This window comes from Lethenteron reissneri, chromosome 27 (genome assembly GCF_015708825.2).
Source record: "Lethenteron reissneri isolate LAM-NWPU_2019-01 chromosome 27, ASM1570882v1, whole genome shotgun sequence".
Lineage (NCBI taxonomy): Eukaryota > Metazoa > Chordata > Hyperoartia > Petromyzontiformes > Petromyzontidae > Lethenteron > Lethenteron reissneri.
Window position 1 is genome coordinate 15,772,902 of NC_083805.1, and position 26,712 is coordinate 15,799,613.

General features: G+C 48.7%; 1 protein-coding gene and 1 long non-coding RNA gene across 3 annotated transcripts in view; one reads left to right on the forward strand and one right to left on the reverse strand.

Moving 5' to 3' along the window:
• LOC133348647 (uncharacterized) overlaps window positions 1-26,712 on the reverse strand; it is a 63,681-nt gene that overhangs the window by 21,061 nt on the left and 15,908 nt on the right. The window contains exon 3 of one of the 2 annotated variants that reach the window (XR_009755816.1): window positions 3,006-3,135. The exons of the other annotated variant lie outside the window; for it this stretch is intronic. This is a non-coding gene — a long non-coding RNA (uncharacterized LOC133348647). The remainder of the gene's footprint in view (window positions 1-3,005; window positions 3,136-26,712) is intronic. 2 annotated transcript variants of the gene reach the window in all.
• Window positions 13,687-26,712, forward strand: part of WDR46 (WD repeat domain 46) — a 29,277-nt gene continuing 16,251 nt past the window's right edge. Inside the window, 12 exon segments of the mRNA XM_061561579.1 lie at window positions 13,687-13,851; window positions 15,428-15,577; window positions 18,134-18,214; window positions 18,513-18,575; window positions 18,577-18,626; window positions 19,329-19,416; window positions 20,057-20,118; window positions 21,637-21,741; window positions 23,386-23,536; window positions 24,452-24,587; window positions 25,750-25,849; window positions 26,286-26,439. Of these exon segments, the coding sequence (XP_061417563.1) occupies window positions 13,777-13,851; window positions 15,428-15,577; window positions 18,134-18,214; window positions 18,513-18,575; window positions 18,577-18,626; window positions 19,329-19,416; window positions 20,057-20,118; window positions 21,637-21,741; window positions 23,386-23,536; window positions 24,452-24,587; window positions 25,750-25,849; window positions 26,286-26,439 (1,215 nt within the window). The 5' untranslated portion in view covers window positions 13,687-13,776.

A 26,712-nucleotide genomic window follows, 5' to 3' on the forward strand; every position in this document is an offset into this window, starting at 1 on the left:
ATTGTGGTCAAGTTTGCGGCCGCGGCTGCCGCTGCTGCGTTTGTCATCGCGGCCCCATGCAGCCTCGTGTGACCACACCAGCGGCGGGGAGCCAGTTTAAATTAACGAGGGGGCAGGGTCAGCCCCCCCCCCCCCCACCACCACCATCACCGTTGGAGATGGAAACCCCGGCTGAGAGAACCTCGCGTTCACCAGCCGTCAGCCACTCACGGGGCCACGGTCCCGCCACGCGCGGGGGGCTCCACACGCGGCCCAGCCTCAGCGCCGTCGCCACGCATCGTTCCCCATGACCACTGGGGAATCGGCCCCCCTCGCCAGCGCAGCGGCGGCGGCTCAGTTCTGGACCCCACGAAGGTCCGGTTTCGGCATCCCGGATGCTCTGAGCCGTCAGGATTTTTGCCGCGGTCTTTCATTCTATGCACTTCTCCATGACCGGGTGGTTTGGAGAGTAAACTTCTTAAGATGTACAAATGTGAACGTGTACAATGGTTAGGGATTTTTTTTTGTTTACCAGCGTTTCACTAACATTTAGATGTGTACGGTACCGCTTAGCATGTTATGTGCTTAGTCACTATGATATCTCTTTTACCAGTGGCAAAATATAGTCGTAGGTTTTTACCCTTTTAAACTGGTACAAAACTAACACCTTTATTCAAGGCATCATGTTTGCAATAACCACAACACAAGTAGTCAAAAAAGCAAACAAAAAGAGGCAACTCTGATAATGATAATAAAGGTGTCAGTTTTGTACCAGTTTAAAAGGGTAAAAACCTACGACTATATGTGCTTAGTGTTTGATCTTAATTTGCGTACAACATAAATCGGCGACAGCACTCCCCTCGCAATCGTTCAGTTGTAACTAAATGTCCTTTACTCAGGACAGCCTCGCTACTTAAGTCTATATTTGTTCCTGCAGGTCCTATCATGAGATGTTTGAGGAAATCCATTACTGAGTGTGTGGCATATGGGAGGAAAACAGAGTACCTATCAGAGGTCCGCGCAGACGGATTTGCTGTACTGCCATGTCCTGATAAACTGGCCCCCTAAGCCCACAAAACCCGGTCTTCCTATGCAGTCACCCATCCAAGTACTCAACATCTTGAAATCTGCTTTGCTTGTGCATTATCTGACGAGACAGGGCGCATTCATAGTGGGTTGGTCGTAGGTATGCAGCGCCAGGAGTGATGTCGCAAGATTGGAACAAACCAGAGCAGCGCTCCGTGAATTTGTCCACAAAATACAAATTAAACATTTATTAGAAAGACGACTGGATGGGAATGGGCACTGTTTGTTAAGGGCGCTTCCGTGGAATATTCATCGCCTCCACGAGAGGCCAATAAATATATATTTTTTAAATCATCTAACTTAATTCGTAAGCGGTGGAGCAGTTACACCGTGGTTAGCATGTTGCGCTATGAACCTGGAATTCTGATTTCAATGCCCGACCACAGGAATCCGCAGCGAATGATACCTCAACCAGTCGTATCGGCCACCAAAATCTCACTGACCAGAGTGTTGAAGTATGGTCTAAGAATTCACATGGCCGTGTTCGATGATGATTGTTATCAATTGTTCGCAGTGCGATGCACCTACGCATGGCACCATTGCCTGGCCTGGTGAGGCCGTCTCAGGAAGAGTCCACCGAGCAGTGCAGGCACACAGCTTGGCAGAGAGGCGCGTGTCGAGGCGTCCCAGCACGGAGCATTAAAGCCAGCCATGGCTACAGGGCACGCACACAGCTCGCCCTCGGGCACAAACAAAATACAAAGATCACCCGTGTAGCCTTAAGAGACGGTTAGGGCAAGTGCTGTTAGCGAGTAGCACCTATGAAAGCCGGCACGGCACACGAGGGGGTGGGGTGGCCAGGACCACGCACGGCTGCCTCTGTTTCCCCAGTGTTGATGTTTACACACCACCAGGTGCTGTACTTATTTAAGGCTGAGTCAACCTAGATGAGCGGGAATCGAACTCTATGCCGGGTTCGTAGCGCAGCGCACTAACCACTAAACTACCACACTCCACACACACGCAAAAGACATACACACATACATAGACACAAGAACGACTCTTCACGCATGCATGTAGACATGGACCGATATCAAGCCCGAAACAAATTGTCATAAATTATGTGTTAGAAAGAACTGCATTTGCTTTCAACTAGGGACCCATATCTCACAAGAAAGAGAGGCTCATTGTATAGAAACATCTGGCAGTTCAAGCAAGACTAACTACTGATGATGCCCTGAATACTTTTTGTTTTTTCGGTAAAGTCACGGAGGTAGAAAAAATAATAAATCACGACGTTTCGATCGCAGCAGGCGAACTGCTGAAGCGTCAGATGTTCGCCTGCTGTATTTTTTCACCTAATGACGATTCATTGTGTTGCGATCGAAACGTCGTGATTTTTTTTTCTAACTACGTGACTTTACCGAAAGAACCAAAGAGTATGGATTCCTGCAGTCACGAAAGCTTCAAATAAAGATACACTGAATGTCGAAACGAGTCCAGGGTTTGGTTGTGCTGAACCAATGTTGCCAAAATAAACGACAACTCGTTGATACAAAGATCCCCCGTATAACCTTCAACAAGCTGTTGACGCAAGTACTGTTAGCGAACACCAATTAAGGCCCACACGATTGCGTGGGTGACCTGCGACACGCTCGGGCGCCTTTATCTCCACAATGCTGATGTTTACACATCGCATCAGGTACCCATTTGGGGTTGAGTCGACCTAGGGAGGGGGCCCAAGAGCTGTTCAGATATGGATCCGTTTCTGTGAGCTAGCGGTGAGCAGGCAATCGAACTGGGGTCCACTGTGTTCGAATCGCTAACCGCTGCTTCACCGCTCCCACATATCTCCATTCGTATAGCCCCTATCAGACTGTTGGGGCAAGTGATGTTAGCGAGCACCTGTGAAAGCCGGAATCACACACGAGGGTGTGTGAGTGGCCAGCGACACACCCGGCTGCCTTTGTCTCCCCAATGGCGATGTTTACACGTCTCACCTGCAGGGAACTCAACCGGTGCGCGTGTGCACCCCGGGGCATCTCCCTCCTCCAACACGCGCTCGGCTCCCGTGGGAGCGACGCCTCGCGCCTGACACGAGCACGCGCGCGCCCTGAGTGCCACCGCCGTCTGCATCATAACAAACAAACACCCCCCGTATATATTCTTGGTTCTTTCGGCAAAGTCACGTAGAAGGGAAATAATAATAAAATAATAAAAATTAAACATAAAATACAATTCTGGTGAGATGGTGAGGTGCTGCTTGCTAACAGCACTTGCCCCTGGTGAGAATTGTATTTTATTATGTAGAATTTTTATTATTTTATTATTTCCCTTCTACGTGACTTTACCGAAAGAACCAAGAAGATGAATCCCTGCAGTCACGGAAGCTTTAAATCGAAATAAGCCCCCCTATAACCTGCAAGTGCTGTTAGGGAGCACCTTTGAAGGTCGGCACGGGACACCACGCCCGGCCGCCTTTGTCTCCCTGGCGGCGGCGTTTTCCCCACTGCACCACGAACTCATTTGAGGCTGAGTCTACCTAAGGGAGAGGCTCGGTACCGGTTTAGATATTCGTCACTGGTGTTGGCCCTTATCGAGAAACGAACTCGGGTCGCTGGGTTCGTAGCGCGACGCGCTAGCTCGCACCTCCGATTAGCACGTTTGGCTAAGCTCAGTGCGAAAGAAGTTCAACACACAGAACATATACACAACCTCTACACTACCGCGCCTCGCCAGGTACCCATTTCAGGCTGAGTCATCCTAACAGCCCCGCGAACACGCGCGCATCCAACCCCCTCGGGTCTCATCAGCAGCGCAACGGCACCCTCTGCGCTCACAAACGTGTTTTGTTGTTTTTTCGACCGTGGCAATGTGCGCAATTAGCAATGACAATGACAATTGTGACATTTCAATGTTTTTCAGCCTTTTTTGACGCGGTGGTGATGTGTTAACTACCTCGCCTGGTATGCAGGAGGTTGTGTGTACGATCCCGACCCTGACGCCTGCTGCTGTATATTTGGAGTTTGAACGTCTCTCTCCCTGTTGTCGCGTGGATTTTTCTCCGGGCCACTCTAAAATTTAGAAAGATGTTTTCTAGATTATTTGGTGACTATACATTTACCACGTGATAAGCAAACTTCATTGGGGCCGTCCATAAATGACGTCACGCGATCTTGGACGATTTTTGACCCCCCCCCCTTCTTCACACGGCGTCACAAAAAGTGAGACTCCCCCTAAATATGACGCCAAAAAGCTCTGCCCCCCCCCCCCCCTCCCAAAAAAAAAAAAACATGCTTTTGCAGTGCGTATTTAATGTGGCGCTGCACTCTGATGTTATAAGAGAAAACATTTATTAAAAAGTCTATTTAATTGAGTAGAACGTATTCTTGGTTCTTTCGGTAAAGTCCCTTCTACGTGACTTTACCGAAAGAACCAAGAATATGAATCCCTGTAGTCACGAAAGCTTTACATCAAAATTTAAGTAGAACGTGTTGTATATACTTATTTAAAGTTGCGCATTTTAATGTGACGTCACATTTCTCAAACCCCCCCCTCTCGTCACAAATGTCTGACACCCCCCCCCCTTAGGTGCGTGACGTCATTTATGGACGGCTCCTTACCTGTAAAAATACAATTAGTTTAGGTTTCGTTAATCAATCCACTTCTGGATGAAAACCCTCCCCACGCCGTGTCGATTGTGTGAGTGGGGGGGGGGGCGTTATTGGCTATGGCCCTGGTAAGTAGAGGCAGGAGTGCAGGTGCTATAGGTGTCAGGACCAGTTCGGCTGTCGCTCACCATTGAAGTTAGCCGTGGCCTGAAATACAAAGCTTGATCGTGGATTTGTTTGAATCGCTGGGGTGGTGTGGGAACTGAACATCAGCTCCCTTATCAAGAGAGCTCAACAGAGAATGTACTTCCTACGGCAGCTGAAGAAATTTAATCTGCCAAAGACAATGATGGTGTGCGTCTATACAGCTATCATTCAGTCCATCCTCACCTCCTCCATCACCGTCTGGTACGCTGCTGCAACTGCCAAGGACAAGAGCAGACTGCAGCGTATCATCCGCACTGCTGAGAAGGTGATTGGCTGTAATCTACCAACCCTTGAGGACCTGCACACTTTGAGGACCCTGAAGCGAGCGAGGAAGATTGCGGACGATTCCTCGCACCCTGGACACTCTCTGTTCCAGCTACTCCCCTCCGGCAGAAGGCTGCGGTCCATCAAGACCAAAACCTCACGTCATAAAAACAGTTTTTTTCCCATCTGCTGTTGGCCTCCTCAACAAGGCCAAGGGCTTAAAATTACTTTTACACTTAAAATGACTGTTACACTTACTATAACATTTTATCTACATAATAACACCTTTCCATACTTACAACGTGTAATCTTATTTGTATTTTTGTATTTTAAGATTGCTTAATACGGCTAATTAACATTTTACATTCGCATTTTATAAGGTCTACTTATTCATAATTTTAAAGATTTTAGCCCTTTGGTATTACTTATACTTTGTAACGTTAGTATAGTTATAGTGTATACCTTTTATATAAGTTAAGATTCCTACTTGTTCAATGTATGCACCGTCCCGCCATAGTGAATTCCTTGTTTGTGCAAACTTACATGGCGATTAAAACCGTTTCTGATTTCTGATTTCTGATGGAACTCATACACTTTTATTTAATCTAAATAATTCAGTTTCATACGTAGGCTTTCACGACCAATATAACCCATAATATAGGCTTGTTTTGTGTTAGATCTCGTTGATGTTGGTCGAAATCATAAAACAATTTGCCTATCACAATGGGAAGCAATGTCATTGTTTATCCAGGAAAGCGTAGATTAGTCTCGCATCTCTATTGGGATTCCAAAGAACACAGGATGAGATGTTATTATCCTTTGTGCAAGCACTTCCAAGAGTTCATGAACAGTGAGCCTGGTGAAATTTGGGGAGCGCATCGTCAGTAGTGAACCTTTGGGTCCTAGGGTGTTTCGGCCTTTCATACTATACACCCTCCCCAAAGGCGGCCAGCGACAGGGTGATCAATCCTACGCTTGCGTCCCATTCCCAATTAGTCATAGGAGTTGCCTTGTTGTTGATAGCCAACATCCCATGGGACTATGCATGGCAGGGGCGTCCTCATCCCTGAGTCAAGCATTGTTGACTGCATACCTCCTGGCCCTCTCACTTTGGGGCCCAGCTGGGGTCTTTCCTCTTCATCCAGAGCCACTGACTGCTGCCTTCTGCCGCCTCCGATACAGCTCTGATTGCCGAACGCTGGCTCTGGCCCTTAATTCCCAGGTCTCTAAGCAGTCTGGTTGTAGATGTTGCCACAAAACCTCTGCAGCCCACCTCCACTGGTCGGACTTCTGTGTTCCAGCCATGATGCCGTGCTTCAGCAGCTAGATCGGCATAGCGCAGATGTTTTCGTTCATAAGCCTCATCTACTGAGTCCTCCCAGGGTACTGTGAGCTCAATGATGAAGACCTTCTTGAGCGAACGGGACCAGAGCACCATGTCAGGTCTTAGGGTGGTGGTTGCGATCTCCGGAGGAAACACAAGTTGCCGGCCAATGTCAGCTAGCATTTTCCAGTGTAGAGCCGCTCTTTGGTGGTTTAGCCCCTTCGCGGACAAAGGTCGTCCGTAAGGGGTGTGATGCTGCTGGGGGTGGTAGGGAGTTGGTGGCAGTTCGCTTGTCCTCCAGGGCGGATGCAAGGTTTTTAAGGACTTGGTTGTGACGCCAAGTGTAGCGTCCTTGGGTGAGGCTTGTTTTACACCCTGTGAGAATGTGCCTGAGGTTGGCTGGCATGGAACAGAGGGCACAGTCCGGATCTTCACCATACCATTGGTGAAGATTAACTGGTGTTGGAAGGACGTCATATGTTGATCTGATGGAAAAGCTCAACCGCCTCGCTTCCATGGCCCACAGATCCTTCCAGCTGATCTTCCTCTTCTCCACACTGTCCCATCGAGTCCACTGTCCCTGTTTGGCAAGAGAGACTGCCTTGGCCCACCTTGCAGCCTCCTCCTGATGGCGTACTTCCTGCACTACCATCTTCCGCCGCTCTGGTGCAGTGGCCTTACTCCAAGCAGCACGGCTAGTTAGTCCAAAGCCTCCTCTCCCTTGCTGAACATGACCCACAATGTCAGCATGTCTCAGGGCTGCTGTTGCCTCCTGGACTGCTTTTCCTGGCCTCCATTTGCGCCCAGTTGCCAAGGTCGGCGCGTTGTTGCTCACCACTGGGTCTCGAGATTCATTCAGTGTCATCTGGAGCCTGGTTTTTGCACACTTGAATTCCTCGGTTAGACTGGTGAGGGGCAGCTTGAGGACACCATCTCCATAGAGGCCTATGGTGGTAAGGCATCGTGGAAACTCCGAGCCACTTCTTTAAGTAGCCTGTGACTCCTCTTTCCATCTTCTCCACTGTTGAGATTGGAACCTCATACACTGCTAGGGGCCACAACACCCGGGGTAGGAGACCAAACTGCAGACACCAAGCCTTTAACTTTCCAGGTAGCTGGGTGTTGTCGATGGACTGGAGGCTACTACTGATGTCTTTGCGCAGCTGTTGCACCTGGTCTTTGTCCTTCAGGCTTGAATCATACCACCTTCCAAGGCTTTTTACCGGCTGCTCAGACACTGTTGGGATTTGGTCATCTCCGATGAAGAATTTCAGGTCACAGAGTACTCCCTTCACAATCGAGATGCTGCGTGACTTGGATGGTTTAATCTTCATACGGGCCCAGCTGATGTTCTCCTCGAGTTTTCTGAGCAGTCTCCTGGTGCATGGGACAGTGGTGGTCAATGTTGTAATGTCGTCCATGTAGGCTCTGAGTGGAGGGAGGCGACAACCAGAGTCGACTCGCTGTCCACCAGCAACCCATTTTGAGGATCTGATGATAACCTCCATTGCCATTATGAATGCCAATGGAGAAATGGTACATCCCGCCATTATACCTACATTCAGGCATTGCCATGAGGTGGTGAACTCTGAGGTGGTGAAGCAGAACTGCAGATCCTGAAAGTACGACTTCACCAGGGTTGTGATGGTGTCCGGTATGTGGAAAAATCTGAAGGCAGACCACAGGAGTTCATGGGGCACAGAGCCAAATGCATTGGCGAGGTCGAGGAAGACTACATGGAGGTCCCTTTTCTCCACCTTGGCCATTTGGATCTGGTGCCAGATCATGCTGGAATGTTCCAAGCAGCCAGAGAACCCTGATATTCCTGCCTTCTGTACAGATGTATCGACGTACGCATTCCTTTGCAGGTACTCGGCCATCCTCTGGGCAATGACCCTAAAGAAGATTTTACCCTCGACATTCAGTAAGGAGATTGGGCGGAATTGGCTGATGTTCACTGCATCCTTCTCCTTAGGGATCAGGACCCCGCCTGCCCTACGCCACACTTTGGGTATTATCTTTTTTTTCCAAGCTATTCCCATAAGCCTCCAGAGGAACCTCAGGACGTCTGGTGCGTTCTTATACACTTTGTACGGGACTCCATTTGGCCCCGGGGCTGATGCTGTTCTTGCCCTTCGAACTGTGTTTTCCACCTCTTTCCATGTCGGAGGGCTGGTCTCAATATGATGTTCCGGGGGTTCAATGGGTGGGATATCTGATGGGATGGCCAGATGTTCATGTCGCTTTGAGTCAAAGTTTGTTGTTCTCAGGTGCTCTTCTAGGTCTTTCTTTGTTGTTTTTAGAACTCCACTTTTTTCCTTCGTGAAGAGACTTTTAAGGAACTTGAAGGGATCTTTATAGAATCGAGTTCTAGTTTGTTCTTTCTTCCTTCTGCGTTTCCGTAGGTTCTCTGCTCTACGGAGGGATGCCAACCGGGTTTTGATGTCAGCCTGAAGTGCCTCTATGCCCTCCTTTTCCACTTCAGAGGCTTTCTTCCACTGTTTCTTAAGCTGTCTCCTTTCTTGAACGAGGCGCTTGATTTCTTGTTGCCTCCTGGAAACTGGTGGGGTTGGAACCTTTCTCCCGCCTTTTGCCTCTTGCACTCCAAAGCTTTCTGCCCCGTACTCATAGATGATGTCCCCCATCCTCTCCAACTTCTTCTCCACTGTGCCTCGAAGTTTCTCGAGGGTCAAGGTAAGGTCAGTATTCACTGTTTCCCACAACTTCTTGTCACTGGCGCCAGGCCACTTCACATACGGTCTGTGCCCAGGTAGTCTCCTCTCGACTGCAGGTCTGGGAGGCTGGGTGAGTTCCACTCCTGTTGTTGGTTCCACCTCAGTTGTTACTTCGGTGCTTGAGTTTACGTCCTCCATGACAGTGGTACTGATGCACTGCAAACTATGGTTTGCGTCCAGTTGCTGTGCTTCATTCGACTGATTTGATCGCTTTCGCAGAAAGTAATCAATGCGAGGCCTCTGTCTCTCTTTACCCAAACACCCCTTCTTCCCCTGGTGGATCCTCAACCCATGGTGTGATGTAACTTTCCTCCAACCACAGACACATACCTGCATCTGTTTGTGGCCTGCTGTTGCAGCGGAACTTGTGACAGTTGCTGTGGTGTTCTCTTGTGCTGTGCTCTCATTACTCGTAGTCGTTTCCGGTCCAGTCGTTACCATGTTGTCAGTCGATGAGTCATCTTCCGCCCCCGCTCTCGCAGACTCTAGGGGTATTCTCGTATGTTGACTTTCTGTAGCTAGAGCGGGTGTTTCCAACATACTGCGAAGCATGGGAAACTACAGAAATGGGAAGCTAACCCATGACTGTCCCAGTGGGGTCTATTCCCTCCTGTCAGCCGTCTCTCCGTGCCGCCACAAGGACTTTCCCCTGTTGTCAGCTGATCTTTCTCAGCAGTCACTGGACAAGTCCAGATATTCAGATTCCAAAGAACACAGGATGAGATGTTATTATCCTTTGTGCAAGCACTTCCAAGAGTTCATGAACAGTGAGCCTGGTGAAATTTGGGGAGCGCATCGTCAGTAGTGAACCTTTGGGTCCTAGGGTGTTTCGGCCTTTCATACTATACACCCTCCCCAAAGGCGGCCAGCGACAGGGTGATCAATCCTACGCTTGCGTCCCATTCCCAATTAGTCATAGGAGTTGCCTTGTTGTTGATAGCCAACATCCCATGGGACTATGCATGGCAGGGGCGTCCTCATCCCTGAGTCAAGCATTGTTGACTGCATACCTCCTGGCCCTCTCACTTTGGGGCCCAGCTGGGGTCTTTCCTCTTCATCCAGAGCCACTGACTGCTGCCTTCTGCCGCCTCCGATACAGCTCTGATTGCCGAACGCTGGCTCTGGCCCTTAATTCCCAGGTCTCTAAGCAGTCTGGTTGTAGATGTTGCCACAAAACCTCTGCAGCCCACCTCCACTGGTCGGACTTCTGTGTTCCAGCCATGATGCCGTGCTTCAGCAGCTAGATCGGCATAGCGCAGATGTTTTCGTTCATAAGCCTCATCTACTGAGTCCTCCCAGGGTACTGTGAGCTCAATGATGAAGACCTTCTTGAGCGAACGGGACCAGAGCACCATGTCAGGTCTTAGGGTGGTGGTTGCGATCTCCGGAGGAAACACAAGTTGCCGGCCAATGTCAGCTAGCATTTTCCAGTCGCGGGCCAAGCGCAGCTGGTCTCGCTCTATTGGTGTAGAGCCGCTCTTTGGTGGTTTAGCCTCTTCGCGGACAAAGGTCGTCCGTAAGGGGTGTGATGCTGCTGGGGGTGGTAGGGAGTTGGTGGCAGTTCGCTTGTCCTCCAGGGCGGATGCAAGGTTTTTAAGGACTTGGTTGTGACACCAAGTATAGCGTCCTTGGGTGAGGCTTGTTTTACACCCTGTGAGAATGTGCCTGAGGTTGGCTGGCATGGAACAGAGGGCACAGTCCGGATCTTCACCATACCATTGGTGAAGATTAACTGGTGTTGGAAGGACGTCATATGTTGCTCTGATGGAAAAGCTCAACCGCCTCGCTTCCATGGCCCACAGATCCTTCCAGCTGATCTTCCTCTTCTCCACACTGTCCCATCGAGTCCACTGTCCCTGTTTGGCAAGAGAGACTGCCTTGGCCCACCTTGCAGCCTCCTCCTGATGGCGTACTTCCTGCACTACCATCTTCCGCCGCTCTGGTGCAGTGGCCTTACTCCAAGCAGCACGGCTAGTTAGTCCAAAGCCTCCTCTCCCTTGCTGAACATGACCCACAATGTCAGCATGTCTCAGGGCTGCTGTTGCCTCCTGGACTGCTTTTCCTGGCCTCCATTTGCGCCCAGTTGCCAAGGTCGGCGCGTTGTTGCTCACCACTGGGTCTCGAGATTCATTCAGTGTCATCTGGAGCCTGGTTTTTGCACACTTGAATTCCTCGGTTAGACTGGTGAGGGGCAGCTTGAGGACACCATCTCCATAGAGGCCTATGGTGGTAAGGCATCGTGGAACTCCGAGCCACTTCTTTAAGTAGCCTGTGACTCCTCTTTCCATCTTCTCCACTGTTGAGATTGGAACCTCATACACTGCTAGGGGCCACAACACCCGGGGTAGGAGACCAAACTGCAGACACCAAGCCTTTAACTTTCCAGGTAGCTGGGTGTTGTCGATGGACTGGAGGCTACTACTGATGTCTTTGCGCAGCTGTTGCACCTGGTCTTTGTCCTTCAGGCTTGAATCATACCACCTTCCAAGGCTTTTTACCGGCTGCTCAGACACTGTTGGGATTTGGTCATCTCCGATGAAGAATTTCAGGTCACAGAGTACTCCCTTCACAATCGAGATGCTGCGTGACTTGGATGGTTTAATCTTCATACGGGCCCAGCTGATGTTCTCCTCGAGTTTTCTGAGCAGTCTCCTGGTGCATGGGACAGTGGTGGTCAATGTTGTAATGTCGTCCATGTAGGCTCTGAGTGGAGGGAGGCGACAACCAGAGTCGACTCGCTGTCCACCAGCAACCCATTTTGAGGATCTGATGATAACCTCCATTGCCATTATGAATGCCAATGGAGAAATGGTACATCCCGCCATTATACCTACATTCAGGCATTGCCATGAGGTGGTGAACTCTGAGGTGGTGAAGCAGAACTGCAGATCCTGAAAGTACGACTTCACCAGGGTTGTGATGGTGTCCGGTATGTGGAAAAATCTGAAGGCAGACCACAGGAGTTCATGGGGCACAGAGCCAAATGCATTGGCGAGGTCGAGGAAGACTACATGGAGGTCCCTTTTCTCCACCTTGGCCATTTGGATCTGGTGCCAGATCATGCTGGAATGTTCCAAGCAGCCAGAGAACCCTGATATTCCTGCCTTCTGTACAGATGTATCGACGTACGCATTCCTTTGCAGGTACTCGGCCAAAATATTTGGCCAATCCTTTTCAAACTTAAAAAAGAACATTCGTCAACAACACTGCCAGAAATATACATATCATAGGCGACGTTCTGAGCAATGGCCCTTTTTCGTGTGTGTGTGTGCTATGAAGAAGAGTCATTGCTTGAAACACCGCTTGTGATATTTATTTGTGTTACGTGTGATGTTAAATGTGCATCCGTGGTTTGCAAGATAAGCACCTCCATGGCTCTGCTGCGACACGCCGTGTTGGAGTCAGCAGCGGTTGTCTTGTGAAAGAGAGACATCACTGCGCTGGACGCCACTGGACCCCTGCATCGCTGGCTCACAGCTACCAGTTGTAGAAGTACAGCGCCTCCCATCGCTGAATGAGTGTAAAGGGACGCTGATGACTTCGGAGCTGCAAGCGGATCTTTAAGGGTTGCTGCTTCGTGACGTTATACTGGTAGGAACCTCCTGGTTACACCAGCCCACAGGGGATTATTGTGTCCGTCGTGCAGGGAGGGGCTGGGTGGGGAGTGAGGGGCTGGGTGGGGAGGGGCTGGGTGGGGAGGGTGGGGAGGGGCTGGGTGGGGAGGGTGGGAGGGGCTGGGTGGGGAGGGGTGGAGCTAGGTGGGGAGGGGCTGGTCACCCCGTGGTGCCCTTATAAAACGTTTAACCTACTCACGCCGGCTTGTGCCCGCCCTCACAGTCGGGCATATTTGCGGAATACACCACGCCGCCGTTGACCCTGGTCATTGACCGAGCAACCCAACGTTTCACACCAGCTCCCTCTGCAGGAATGTGTTTTATTGACGACCACTTGCTTTGAAGTTTTTGTTTTTTACGAATTCGAGAAAAATGGCTCTTGTTATTTCGGTTGCAAACCCCTTTGCATGGGGATGGTGCCGCGGTGGCGAGATGATAGCTCCCTCGCCTGGTGTGCAGGAGCGCATGGGTTCGATCCCGACCCTGGCACCTGCATAGTTGTAGTTTGTATGTTCTCCCCGCGGTCGTGTGGATTTTTCTCCGGGTCCTCCGTCCCCCCACTGCACATTTAGCATCAACATGCGTTTATAGTATGTCGCTGCTATACGTTTCCACGTGATGATAAAGTTCTTCGTTGAGCTGTAATTTGTGATAGCCATGTCGCTTCCAAAAAGAAAGAGCTGTACAGTCCGTATAGCTTAATGGGCCTTACATCGTAGTTTTTTAAAAATGTGGAATTGGCTTGAAACGTCGTGAGAATTTAATTGTATTTGTTTTATTGTTTCCCTTCTACGTGACTTTACCGAAAGAACCAAAAATATGAATCCCTGCAGTCACGAAAGCTTTAAATCGAAAAATATATCCTGTAGTTGGTATGACAGTACTTTGTTCCATTGATTGACACGCGACGTGACGTCACAACTCTCAAACTTCGTCGCATGACGTCACGCGCGCGTGTCGGAACCGCCGCGATGACGTCACGCGCGCCACTTCGCTTCACACGTGGGTAGGCGAGCATGGCGACGCACGGCAAACATGCGGACGAGGCGAACGCGCCGGAGCCGAAGCCGAAGCCCGCGGCGACGGGGAAGGTGAGAGAGGAGCCGCGCCGAGACTCCCGCAGCTCCGCACGCCGCACGCGAGCCGAACGCTGCTCGCTGCTTAAATCGGCGCCGCGGTGCCGATTTAAACCGCAGTGAGGCCTCGCTGGGTCGCCGCGTACCGGTCTCGGCTAGCTGCTTCGGCCAGGGAGCGCGAGGGGGGTACGGCGGAGTTGCGCTAGGCCAGGACGGTGGCGTGAGGGCCGCACGGCCTAATCGGAGCCCGTAGCGTTCGTGTATGGCACAGTAGTCGTTAGTAACAATTATATGGGTTTCTTTTTATTTAAAGCTTTATTGAGATGCTTGCTTGATGTTTGGCCCTTTAAAAAAAATAAGTATGTGTTTGGAAAGAAACTGGCGTGCCTGGAGAAGACGCACAGAGGAAAGAATACTCACGTTTGCAATACTGTACAGATCGCCTGATTGATACCGTATTCATATTCTTTGGGTCTTTCGGTAAAGTCACGTAAAATTAACAATAAAGTTATAAAAAATAAAATAAAGTTAATAAAAAAATATCACGACGTTTCGATCGCAAAACAAGCAATCGTCATCAGGAGTTAAAAAAAGTCAAGATTGATACCGTATTCTCCAGAGCAGTGCTTCTCAACCGAGGGTAATTTATAAATGTGTGATATTACATCATACACGAGGGTCATTAGTTAATACTCAAGCATGGTTCTGTCAATATAAAATAACTACGGTAACATTAAAATTCATATGGTAGCCTAGAACGATGTAAAATACCTGTCTAAACTCATTGGTCGTAAACTATGAAGTTTCCAAAGAGTAACCAGCGAGCGCTAACAAATTTTTCCACGCATGCAGAGCAGCGGTTAATTTTGTTTCTATTCGCTCTATTCGCTTGTGTTTAGTTTAGGGCTCTAAACTAAACGCTTTTTTTGCCAGGTAAGACCCACTGAGCTATATAGCTATTTTTAAGAAGCGACCTGGCCACGCATAATAGCTTAACGAAGTGGCTTATCACGTGGAAATGTATAGCAACCAAATACTTTAAACACATGTTGCTGGGTTACGTTCTGGTACAGTTAACCTTTTTCCCCAGTTGTAAAGTGTGGCCTATTCACTATTTATGCACATTTAACGGTGCATATGCAGTGTGTGGCACCACACCCAGCAAATGGACTTCATGTGCTCTTCTCATGTCTTCCGTTTGCTGAATGAATACATGAAAAGGTAGCACTCATTACACACCAAGTGCTTGCCACAAACGAACCACAATACCTTGCAGATCTCATCAAGGATCATAAACCATCACGCGAACGCCAGTCATCCTGTCAGCGGTTTTTGGCTAATCGTCAAACAAAGACGATCACTGCAGTTGTCGCTTTGAGATGCGCTTCTGTGGACGTCTGTAATGCTCTTTTTTACGATATTAGGAAGCCACTGGAGCTATGCATTTTAAAATCTAGATTGAAAAATAATTTATTTATATCTGCTTTTTGTGTTTAGATTTTTGTCCTTCCCCCGCACCTCTGATGAGCACAGTTGGCTCCATACGCTGTGAAAGTTCAACATACATATGTACATGTATCCCACTTTGCAGAAGAAACCAGCCAAGCGGTACTGGGAGCCTGAAAAATTTGAAGATGTGAAGATCAACAAGACTCCTCTACAACGGAGCGAGGGAGAGAAGCCCGAGAGACGGAAGGTTGAAAATATAGTGAAGCAACATCGGTTTTCGCAATCCGCCAAGGTGAGTAGCAGCAGGGCGGTCCATAAGGGCGCTTCAGTTACACAATTAATGTTTTGTTTAAAAGCAGGTGAGAAACACTCTGGCCTCTTGTGTAAGGAAGGCCTTGGTTGGAGATGGTAAAAAAAATCAAGGTACGAAAAACATTTTGCTGCATAAAAAATATATACAAATAATAAAAATACTGCGTATACTAAACATCTAAAACATTGTGCCAGACAAAAAAAACCCAAAGATGCCCAAGAACGGTGTTCAACTAATTGTAATAAGAGTTAAAATGTGTACCCATATGTTGGAGTAGATTTGAATTGCTTCCTGTAGGTGCCTGCATTTGTTTCCAAAACATTCACTTTTCTGATTTCTCAATTTTGTGTTCTCTCATTGATGAAAAGTACAATAGCATCTCCCATTAATCTTACTTATACAGCAGCTACAACAACCGCACTTTGCCACTATGTGGCGGTAACGTTACCAGGCTAGGTGGAACTTGAGGCCACGTGAAAACTTGCTGGCAGGTCATGGGATAAGCCCAAGTTGCATGGGTTGACTCACTGAGATGATTGGCAGATGCACCACCTGTGCGAACCTTCTGTGTTTTAACCGCCTGGTGCTCTCGTTGTTAGCGTCGCTCCTTTGCCCTCCGCTGTGTGTAGCAGTCACCCACATAAAAACCCACATTTGTATACAATGCGAGCCTTATTGCACAGCAGGCAAGTGTACACGAATAGCAGTGTTCCTCGTTAGCTGTGTGTTTACAAGAGCGTCGATTCGCTTAAAACCTGATTATCTCGTGAACTGATCGCACCTGATGTGACCTTATCCTAACCGACTGCAGCTTGTTTACGTGAACTAATATAAAGTCCTTCTTCACTTTGGTTAGGAACTCCTGTTCTGAGTCTGTGCCTGTTTAAATCACCTCCAGGCGCCTCGTGTTTTTCCACAGCTCGACATTAGTTAAGAGTAAGCTTCAACAGAATTCTTCAAATTTCGTTAGAGGTGCTGTGGCAGGGCACTGTGGCAGAGTGCATTACTCGCACTCTGAAGGTTGACAATTTAATTCCTGGTCGGCGGTCGGCCCAGTCCATTATCCCTCCAAGTTTGATAAAAAATGTATTCCAATTTTAGAAAAGTGATTGTCTGATGGAGAGACTGGTCTTTGGTATGGCGGCACGGAATTTACACCACTGGCTCATTGCCAATAACAGAGATAAATGCCGCCCCATATTTGTTTGACCAGGGAGACGCTTTGACTTTATGACATCAAGTGTGTGGGGAACAGTGGTTATTGCACTGGACTAGCAATCCAGCAACCTGAGTTTTATTCCTGGCCATTTCTAATATGAGCTGGAAGTGATATCGGAACTAGTCATGGCTCTTCGTTAGGTCGACTCAGCCTGAAGTAAGCACTTGGCGCGCTGTGTAAACATTAGCACTAGAGAGACAAAGGGGTTGAAGGGTGGTGTTGGCCGCACCACCCCCTCGCGTGCTGTGTTGGCTTGAAAATGCTGCAACAGTCTGTGGAAGGCTATATGGGGATATTTGTTTTTTGTGTATTTCTTAAAACCAGTCCACAATCAGAGAATCCTGGGTTCACTTTCACTTGTTCTGAATTACCTCGTATCTCGTGGAGATGCATACTCCTAACTCGGCCATAATCTGGCTCCATTTGAACTTTTAACCCCTCACACACAGACATCCCATGTACATATTTGTACATTCACGAGTAGAGAACCTGTTGCTCTGCAATAGAAAATAAGAGACAGCTGACATGTTCATACTCTTATCACATTCGTGTACTCGGAAGCACTCAAAAGTAATCTGCTTTATTATTTTCTAAAAAGCCAAGCTAATATGTATTGTGCCTTTTTTTCTTCTTTAGGACTTAAATAATATCCTGACGAAATAATTGCGTTACTAGGAGCACAACATTTAAAAGTTAGAGAAATTTTGAATAAACCATGTCTGTCTTCTGTGTTCATTCCTCCCACCTCTTCGTTGTCACTATCGAATATATGTCTTCCGACTTCCGCCCAATTCAATGTTTAATTGTTACATGGGAAAAGACTCGTTTAGCCAGTTACCCAGATAGTTTGTGTGGCAACAGCCCACAGCCACTAACAATAAAGTTATTGTTGAGGTGGAGGAGCCCAGCCAGCAGCTAGCCAGGAAACTCAGGAATAGATTATTTTTAATAATAGTATAATATTTAAATTAATAAAACGCCCTTAAACAATCGTTCTCAGGGCGCTAAGTATTATGGTTGTGGGTGGTGCAGGTAGTGCTGAGATTAGCGCACTGTGCTGTAAACATGGAGACCTGAGTTTGGTTCCGGCCATGGCACACTAGTGATGATTGATCTGTGAACCAGTTCTGGGGCCGCCTTTATCAACCCTCTTTGACCAGCGTGGTGAAGTTGGATCAAATCCCAGGGCTCTGAAGCAATTGGTTGAGATAGGGTTGTGAATAATGTGTTTTATATAGTCATGATTCAGATTGCAATGTACTAACACGACCCCTTGGTGTGACCCCACCGCCTTTGTCTTCCTTCTCATCTCTCAGTCAAAGGACGTGTTCTTTGGTCCTGCTCCCCTGCCAGAGGCGAGAGTGAAGCGGTACCAGCGTGGAGAGAAGTTTCAACTGGTGCGTGTACCCAGTGTGTTCGTGCATCATGTGTTCTGCTCCTATGTGACGCTGGCTGTGTGCGTGTGTCGCGTGTTGTGCTCCTATGTGACGCTGGCTGTGTGCGTGTGTCGCGTGTTGTGCTCCTGTTGTGACGCAGACTGTGTGTGTGCATCGTGTGTTGTGCTGCTCTGTAATGCAGACTGTGTTTTATGTCGAGTGTTATGTGCCACGCATCGTTTGCTTTGGCAGTGGACTAGATACGTATGTGTGTGGCACGTGAACTCACGGCGTGTCTAACACGGGCGGTGTGGTGCAGAAAGGACGGCAGCCCGGGGCGTTGCGAGAGTTGGTGACGCGCGCTACCAAGAATGCAGAGCTCAGCGAGCCAGCAGACGGCACGGTGTGACCTGCTGTTGCCTGAAACGCAAGGGTGAGGACCCTGCAGCATCGCACTCCAGTTGATCAGAGATTGCTTGTCAACTGGAGAGACTGCTGTGACAAGCACGCATGCACACATACACACAGAAAGTCCCAAGATCTTTGCAGTAGATATAGGGGAGGCCTGGGTCCAATACATAAGAACTAGCTACTGGTGGTGTTTTCAACATATCAAACAGTTGTCACACGCTACTGATGTTAGCCATGACCGGGTGAAGAAATCACATAGCAAGTGATGTTATCATTGGCTGGGAATCAAACTCCTGTATACACTGCTGTTATTGACTGGGCATCGAACTCAGGTGGCCAGGGTAATTGAACATTGCTCTCACTAACAAATTAAAGTAAGGCAGTTTCGATTCCAGAATGTTACCTTATTTCTTCCGTGTGTTTATGGAAGGCCAGTGAATGTGGGGTGCAATGATGTCTTCCATAATATAGTTTTTTTTTTGGGTTAGATCGCGTAAATATAAATGTGTCGTTAAACCCGCCAACACTTGACACAGCCAATTTGTAAGGTTTGTCCCGTAAACAGAACATGCCAATATTTACAACTAGCATCATCAGGCGGACAGCCAGATTTGTGGAGAAATCCTGTTTTATTCCTTAATGATGTCCTAGTGGACATCTGTTAAAAAGAGTCGTACCTTGTCGGATTCCTCCAGGATAAATAAAGATGCAATGATGTCCACAGGTTCATAGAGCCGGACGAGGGCGAGGAGACGTCGTACGTCACACAGAGGGACATCCAGGAGGCGGTGGACATCACCAGTGCCAGCAAGGTACTGAGTTGCTTGTGTGCGCATGCATGCGCTTGTATTCACATAGTGGGGAGCGGCGGTGCAGCGGATAGCACGCTTGACTATGAACCCTCTGATCCGAGTTTAACACCTAGGGTTTCGCGACCAATATTACTCATAATAAAGGTTTTTGGGTTATATCGCGTAAGTATAAATGTGTCGTAACCCTCCACCACCCGACACAGCCAATTAGTAAGGGATTTGTTACGTAAACAAAACGCCAAATAGTTACTATTTCAGCCCACCGATGTGTTGGAGAGTAAATCCACAACATTTTCAATGTGAGTGTTTCGCTGGCAATTACATCTAGCATCATCGGGCGATTTGCCAAGACTAGTGACGATTATCTGAACCGGTCCTAGTCCCCCCAAGGTTGACTCGGCCACAAATGAGTACCTGGTTTGGTGTGTAATCATTGCAACTAGGGAGAAAAAGGCGGCCGGGCGTGGTGCTGGCTACCCACCCCCTCGTGCGCCGTGCCGGCCTTCATCGGTATTCGCTAACACCTCTTGCCCCAACAATCTATTAAGGCTACAAAGGGGATCTTTGTTTTGTTCTATGTGCATTTAAGTGCGTGTGGGTGTACGCGTGTCTGTGTGTCCTGCTGCTCTCCCCTTCACAGAGTTTCGAATTGGACCTGAACCAGTTCGGGCCCTATCGAGTGGATTACACAGCCACTGGCCGGTATGCCTCCGTTTCTCTTTCCTGCGCATGAGGTTTGGTGGATGGCCAGAATGTTGTGAAACTCCCTTCCCGTGGGCTTCCAGGTGGTACCATACCCTGGCTTCGCAGGAGGGAGGCGGTCCAGCAATATGGGAACGAGCATCATCTGTCCCTTCTATATATGGGATAGTGTTGCCCCCTTGCACGCGTGGGTTTTCTCCCACATGTATAAACGCTGATTATTTGGATGAACATCTGAATATATAGAGGATCTGAAGAGCTTGGGCAATTGTTGGCACCAGCTCACCGCCTGGTGGCCTTCCAGCTTGTCTGTGGTTCCTCAGCGAATGTGATGTGCAATTGCGTGAATGACACAATGTAAATATAAACATTCACTCGCAGGCACCCCCGTGTAAAGATAATTGCACTTCAGTTATTGTAATAGGGATTAAAAGGTGGTGATCAGTCGGACATGTGTAGAATGGAGGGGGTGGGCAGGTTATTGGGACGGGCATTGGAGTGGCACCCAGACGCCCGTGACCAGGGAGAGGAGAAGACCTAAAACCAGACGAAGGCGGTGATGAGACTGTATTCGCAGACCTTGGAGGTCAAGTTGTGAGCACGCTGCTGTTACCCCTACGCTCCCGCATCTATGATCCCCGCCTTCACCAACCCGCGCTGGCTCACTTTGTAAAGTATGGTTAAATAACCCCCACAACTTGCACAGTGTGGGGAGGCCCTTATTCAACAGTGGATTTACAAAGCAGCTGTACATACTCTTTGGATACCAAAAAGTATGGATCCCTGCAGTCACGAAAACTTCGAATCTAGATTGAACAGCTGAACATGTCACTGAGTGTATTAAAATTTTCAAGTCATTTCTTGCTCAAAAGAGCATTGAGGCAGTGATCATCTCCTGTTTATAGCCCTGAGCCTGTGGTGGAAATTCCACATTCCTGTGATGGGGGTGAGTTTCCCCATGGAACAACCACTGTTGACTTCCACACAAAGTGGTATTAGTTTTATTAACCTCAGAGGGATGATGGGCTGAGTCAACTCCTAACCATATTTTGAACTCACCACCTTCTGATAGTGAGCCGCTCGTTACTGCTGGTTTAGAATATTTTATTCTGTATTGTAACATATTTTATCGTGATGTCTTGTGTTGTTTTGTAATGTATTATGTTGTATTGTAAACTTTTGCATTGAATTGTACGTTGTAAAAACACTTATTTCATGGTAAATTGTATTGTGATTTGTATCGAATTTTAACGTGTTGCATGGAAATGCAACCTATTGTATTGCAATCTACCGAATTGCAACATTGTATTGTAATGTATCAAATCATAACCTATTGTATTGATTTGCAACATTATAACGTATTGTACGATATTGTATTGTGCTGTATTGTAACGTATTGTTCTATATTGCATTGTAACGTATTGTACTATATTACATTGCATTGTAATATATTGTACTGTAACGTATTGTACTGTAACGTATTGTACTTTATTGTAACTGTGTTGCGCTGTTGTCCAGGCACCTGCTGCTGGGCGGTACACGGGGCCACGTGGCTGCGTTTGACTGGGTCACCAAGTCCCTGATGTGCGAGATGAACGTCATGGAGACGGTCAAGGACATCAAGTACGTTCACTCGCACGCCCAAACAAAGTTCCCCCCTGTAGCCTTCAACAGACTGGTTGGGCAAGTGCTGCTAGCGAGCACCTATGAAGGCCGCCGGCACAGCACACGATTAGAGTGGGTGGCCAACACCACGCCCGGCTGCTTGTGTCTCCCCAGTGGTGATGTTTTACACACAGCACTGGATACACATTTAAGGCTGAGTAGACCTAATTGACCTAGGGACCAGATATTCGCCACTTTTATTGGTCCTGAGCGGAATTTAAACTCGGGTTGCCAGGTTGGTATCACAGCGCGCTGGCCACTACACTACCATTCATATTTACTTCATCACCGTTAAGATTTCATGCCAATTTTCAGCTATACCCTCCACCACCTGACAGAGCCAATGAAACAAAGTGTCACGTGGGAATGTGCCAATTTATTTTATTTGTCAGCAACCGGTTATGTTGAAAAATAAACTAAATGGTAAAAAAAGAAGTAATATTTAAAAATACTTTTAAAAACACGCTTTAATGAAATGTACCGTACGAGTAATGGCGGAACTCCACGACTCCAGGAAGTGGCCCCGAAGCTTGCCATAACGTAAGGCACCGTGGTGATTTACAGCCAACGTCAGTTGAGCGTGGACAATTAGACGCAAGCCGAAACATGTAATTTTTTTTTTATGATAGAATATAGTGTTGTCACCAGTATGACATATACCAAGTTTGCAGTCGATACAACATTGGGAAGTGGGTTTAAATTGAGTTACAAGATTTGAGGATACGACAACAGACAGAGTGAGTTAAATAAAAGCGTGTAATTTACATATTTTTGTTCTATTTTTCAACAGAACCATTCTTTTATGAAAAACTCAATCAATTGTCACATTTTGCCCACATGGCAGCTCAAGTTGTGTGGCTCTTGTCAGGTGGTGAAGGGTTGACAGCTCTCATTTGAGATTATTATACCTGTCCAGTCTTAACCCATAAAAGAAACTGATTCTCACTCAAGTTTGATTGCATCTTTCTCTCACACCTGTGCTCATGTGCGTCACTTGTGTAAAGTTTCCTGTTGTCTCGCTGGGCTCTTTCCTGGTCACATAAAGGCCACTGAACTGGGTGTACATATTAACAAGCGATTGTTTTGATTTAGGTGCCAATAAAGGAGTGGTGATGGTGGCATGTCAGGATCAAATATAACTCCGTCGCCGTTATTAAACGCGCATTAATTTTAGAGCTAAATCTAACATGCACACCGGTGAATGCTGGGTTGTCTGCCATACTCTCTATACGTTCACACATTGAAATGAAATCACCTTTTCGGATTGGAAAAAAAAACAGATGGGCAGCATCGGCAGTGGGGAAACATCAGTCGCAAATTATATCAGCAGCAGTCGCGGGCCTCCCCTAGGTCAACTCAGTCTGAAATGAATACCCGGCGCAAACATGTAAACATCACCACTGTGAAAATAAAGAGGCCTTGGGCTGGCCACACCACTCCCTTCCTGTACCATCATTAATAGTTTATTGCGAGCAGCACCTGGGTGATGATCGTGCTGCTGTTGTTTTCCTTAAGAGGTGCTCGCTAACAGCACCTTCCCTACGTTCGCTCCGGATCACCGGGTGATGAGCGTGCTGTTGTTGTGACTGCGTCGGAGTGCAGGTGGCTGCACACGGAGTCGATGTTCGCCGTGGCTCAGCTGCACTGGGTGTACGTGTACGACTCGCAGGGCATCGAGCTGCACTGCCTCAAGCGCTTCCACAACGTCACCCGCATGGAGTTCCTGCCCTACCACTTCCTGCTGGCCACCGCGGTAGCACGCCATCTCATGCCGCACTGTGCCACGCCACTCCACATCGCGCCAAATCACAGCATGCCACGCCGATCCATACCATGCCAAGTTGTATGATGCCCAAGGCACGGCGTGCTAGGCCATGCCATGCCGCATTCCACCACACTATGCCATGCCAGGCCACGCCACACTAATCACGTTACAAATTACACCAAACCACGCCTAGCCATACAACATCACATCACGCGAGGCCATGCTAGCCACCGTTAATCCACGCAAGCACCCAAACATCACCACGCATTGTCACCTGTTCCACCTCCCATTTGCATGCAACTAAAGAATATGATCTTTTATGAAAACGCCTGTGGCCCGACACGCAAAGCAATGGCTGACCCTGATAAAGCTGTTGTACTTCTCGACGTGATCGCTCGAAGTTGTAGCTTGACACTCTAAGCTTAATAACCCACCGACCCAGGCCGCTCTTGCCTTTGACACTTTCCTGAAGCAAATAAACTAGACTTGACCTTGCACGGTGTGTGGGTATCTTGTTGAACGCAATATTGATTGAATAATAATAATCCCAATGGAGTAATTTGCAGGTAATAAAAAAGGTCCATATTTTAAGTTTATGCCACAAATCGCTCAACACAGCAGCAATAATCGCCCTCTACTGGCAGACGAATGCCCGTTTGCAGGCCAGTCACCTTGTGCCCACATGGAAAGCTTCCACTGAGGGGGTGCTCTTTCAAATTCAGATGAGATGTGATGGCGAGTGCCCTGAGATGCCCTGGTATATGGGGCACCATATAAAAAACTAAAAATTACCATTCATGCGACTTTGCATGCCTTGTCGGCCTTCATTGGTGCTTGCTAACAGCACTTTACCATTTTAACTTGGGATGTTTGTCATTTCGTTGTGTGGTGTGTGTTGAGCAGAGCTCTACGGGGTACTTACAGTACCTGGACGTGAGCATCGGGAAGGAGATCTCGACGATCAACACCAAAGGGGGCAGCCTTCAGGCCATGTGCACGAACCCATCCAATGCCATCGTGAACCTGGGTCACCACAATGGTGCAGCCACACGCTCACAAACCTCACCACACGCTCACAAACCTCACCACACGCTCACAAACCACACCACACGCTCACAAACCACACCACACGCTCACAAACCACACCACACGCTCACAAACCACACCACACGCTCACAAACCACACCACACGCTCACAAACCACACCACACGCTCACAAACCTCACCACACGCTCACAAACCACACCACACGCTCACAAACCACACCACACGCTCACAAACCACACCACACGCTCACAAACCACACGCTCACAAACCACACCGTACGCTCACCGCATACCTCCCACGCTCACCAGCACACCACGTGCTCACCACCACACCGCACACTCACCAGCACACCACTTGATCACCACACACTACACGGGCACTACCACACCACAAGGGGTCACCAGCACACCGCACTCACCCTCACCACACACGACATGGGCACTACCACACCACACGCTCAACACCACACCGCACTCTTAGCACCACACTGCACGCTCACCACCACACCACACTGACCAGGACACCGCACACTGCCGATAAGTACCATGGAAGTAAAAAGCAGCCCGGAGTTTGCCTTATTAAACAAATGCAGCGGGAAAACACTGGTCCAGAAACCGAATAGGCGCATGGCTCTAAACGTTCCATTATTCTGGCATTGGTCAAGACCATTCCCTCTTTTTTAAACCATTAAGTGGTGCAGAGCAGAGGATAGTGCAACAAAATCATTGTTGTACTGTCCTATGCTCCCAATAGCTTCACTCACCACCTTCAACCTGCGTGGTGAGGTCTGGTCAAATAACCCCCATGACCTGCACGGCATGGACACGTCCTCATCCAGCAGTGGAATGGCACGAGGGCCATACATGTTTACATGTCTTCTGACGACGTTTATTGCTTTCAAATTACGGTTACAAACTTGGAACACGCTGCCCAGATTTCCTTAGAATATACAGAGGCGTGGCATATCGCACACTCGAGCGGAAACGCAGCCACCACCGTCGCCACCAACAGTTGCCCAAGCTCTGCGTTTCTACATCGGGATGTTTGGCCAAGTCCCCTCCATTGGGGCGAGGCGCGTGAGGGGCGTGTGCCGTGTCTCCACGGGGCCCCCTGCCTCCCGTGTGCTGACGGCGCTGTTGCCGGTGTGGTCGCAGGCTACGTGACTATGTGGAGCCCCACGATGAAGGAGCCGCTCGTCAAGATGATGTGCCACCGTGGAGCCGTGCGCTCCATCGCCGTGGAACGCACCGGCACGTACGTATGCACGCACGCACGCAAACACAAAGATCCCCAAAATAGCCTTAGCGAACTGTTGGGGCGAGTGCTGTTAGCGAGCAGCACCTATGAAGGCTGGCATGGCACATGAGGGGGTGGCTGGTCAGTACCACACCCGGCCGCCTTTGTTTCCCCGGAGGTGATATTTATACACCACACCAGGTACTCATTTGAGGCTGAGTCGACCTAGGGGAGGCCTAGGACCAATTCAGATAATCGTCACGGGTGTTGGTGGCCGTGAGCGGGAATCGAACTCTGCCTGCTGGGTTCGTAGCGCAGCACGCTAACCGCTGCACCACCACTCCCCACATCTCCGATTAGCAAGGTTGGCTACGTACAGTGCGAAAGAAGATCAACATACATATATCGCTCAGTTTAGAAAAGGTACCCATCCCCCTCCCTGTGCCGTTCCCAGGTACATGGCGACGTCGGGGCTGGACCACAAGCTGCGAGTGTGGGACGTGCGCACTTTCAGGCCTCTGCACTCGTACGTCCTCAGCTCGGGCGCCTCCAACCTGGACTTCAGCCACCGCTCACTGCTGGCCGCCACCTGCGGCAACGTTGTACAGGTGCGCGTGCGTCCATTCCCGTTCGCTCGCCCCCTCCGCCCGTGTGCACGTGTGCTTGTGCAATGGGTATAAGTGCTCACTAATAGCACTTAACCCCAACAGTCTGTTAAGGCTAGACAGGGGATCTTTGTCTTTGTGCGTGAAGTGGTGGTTTTGTAGTTAACGCACTGTGCTATTAACCCGGAGGCCTCAGTTGGATTACGAGCAGTGGCTTGCATGAGTGGTGAATGATCTGAACCAATCTTATCACAAGGGGGCACTAGATGCTTTGTG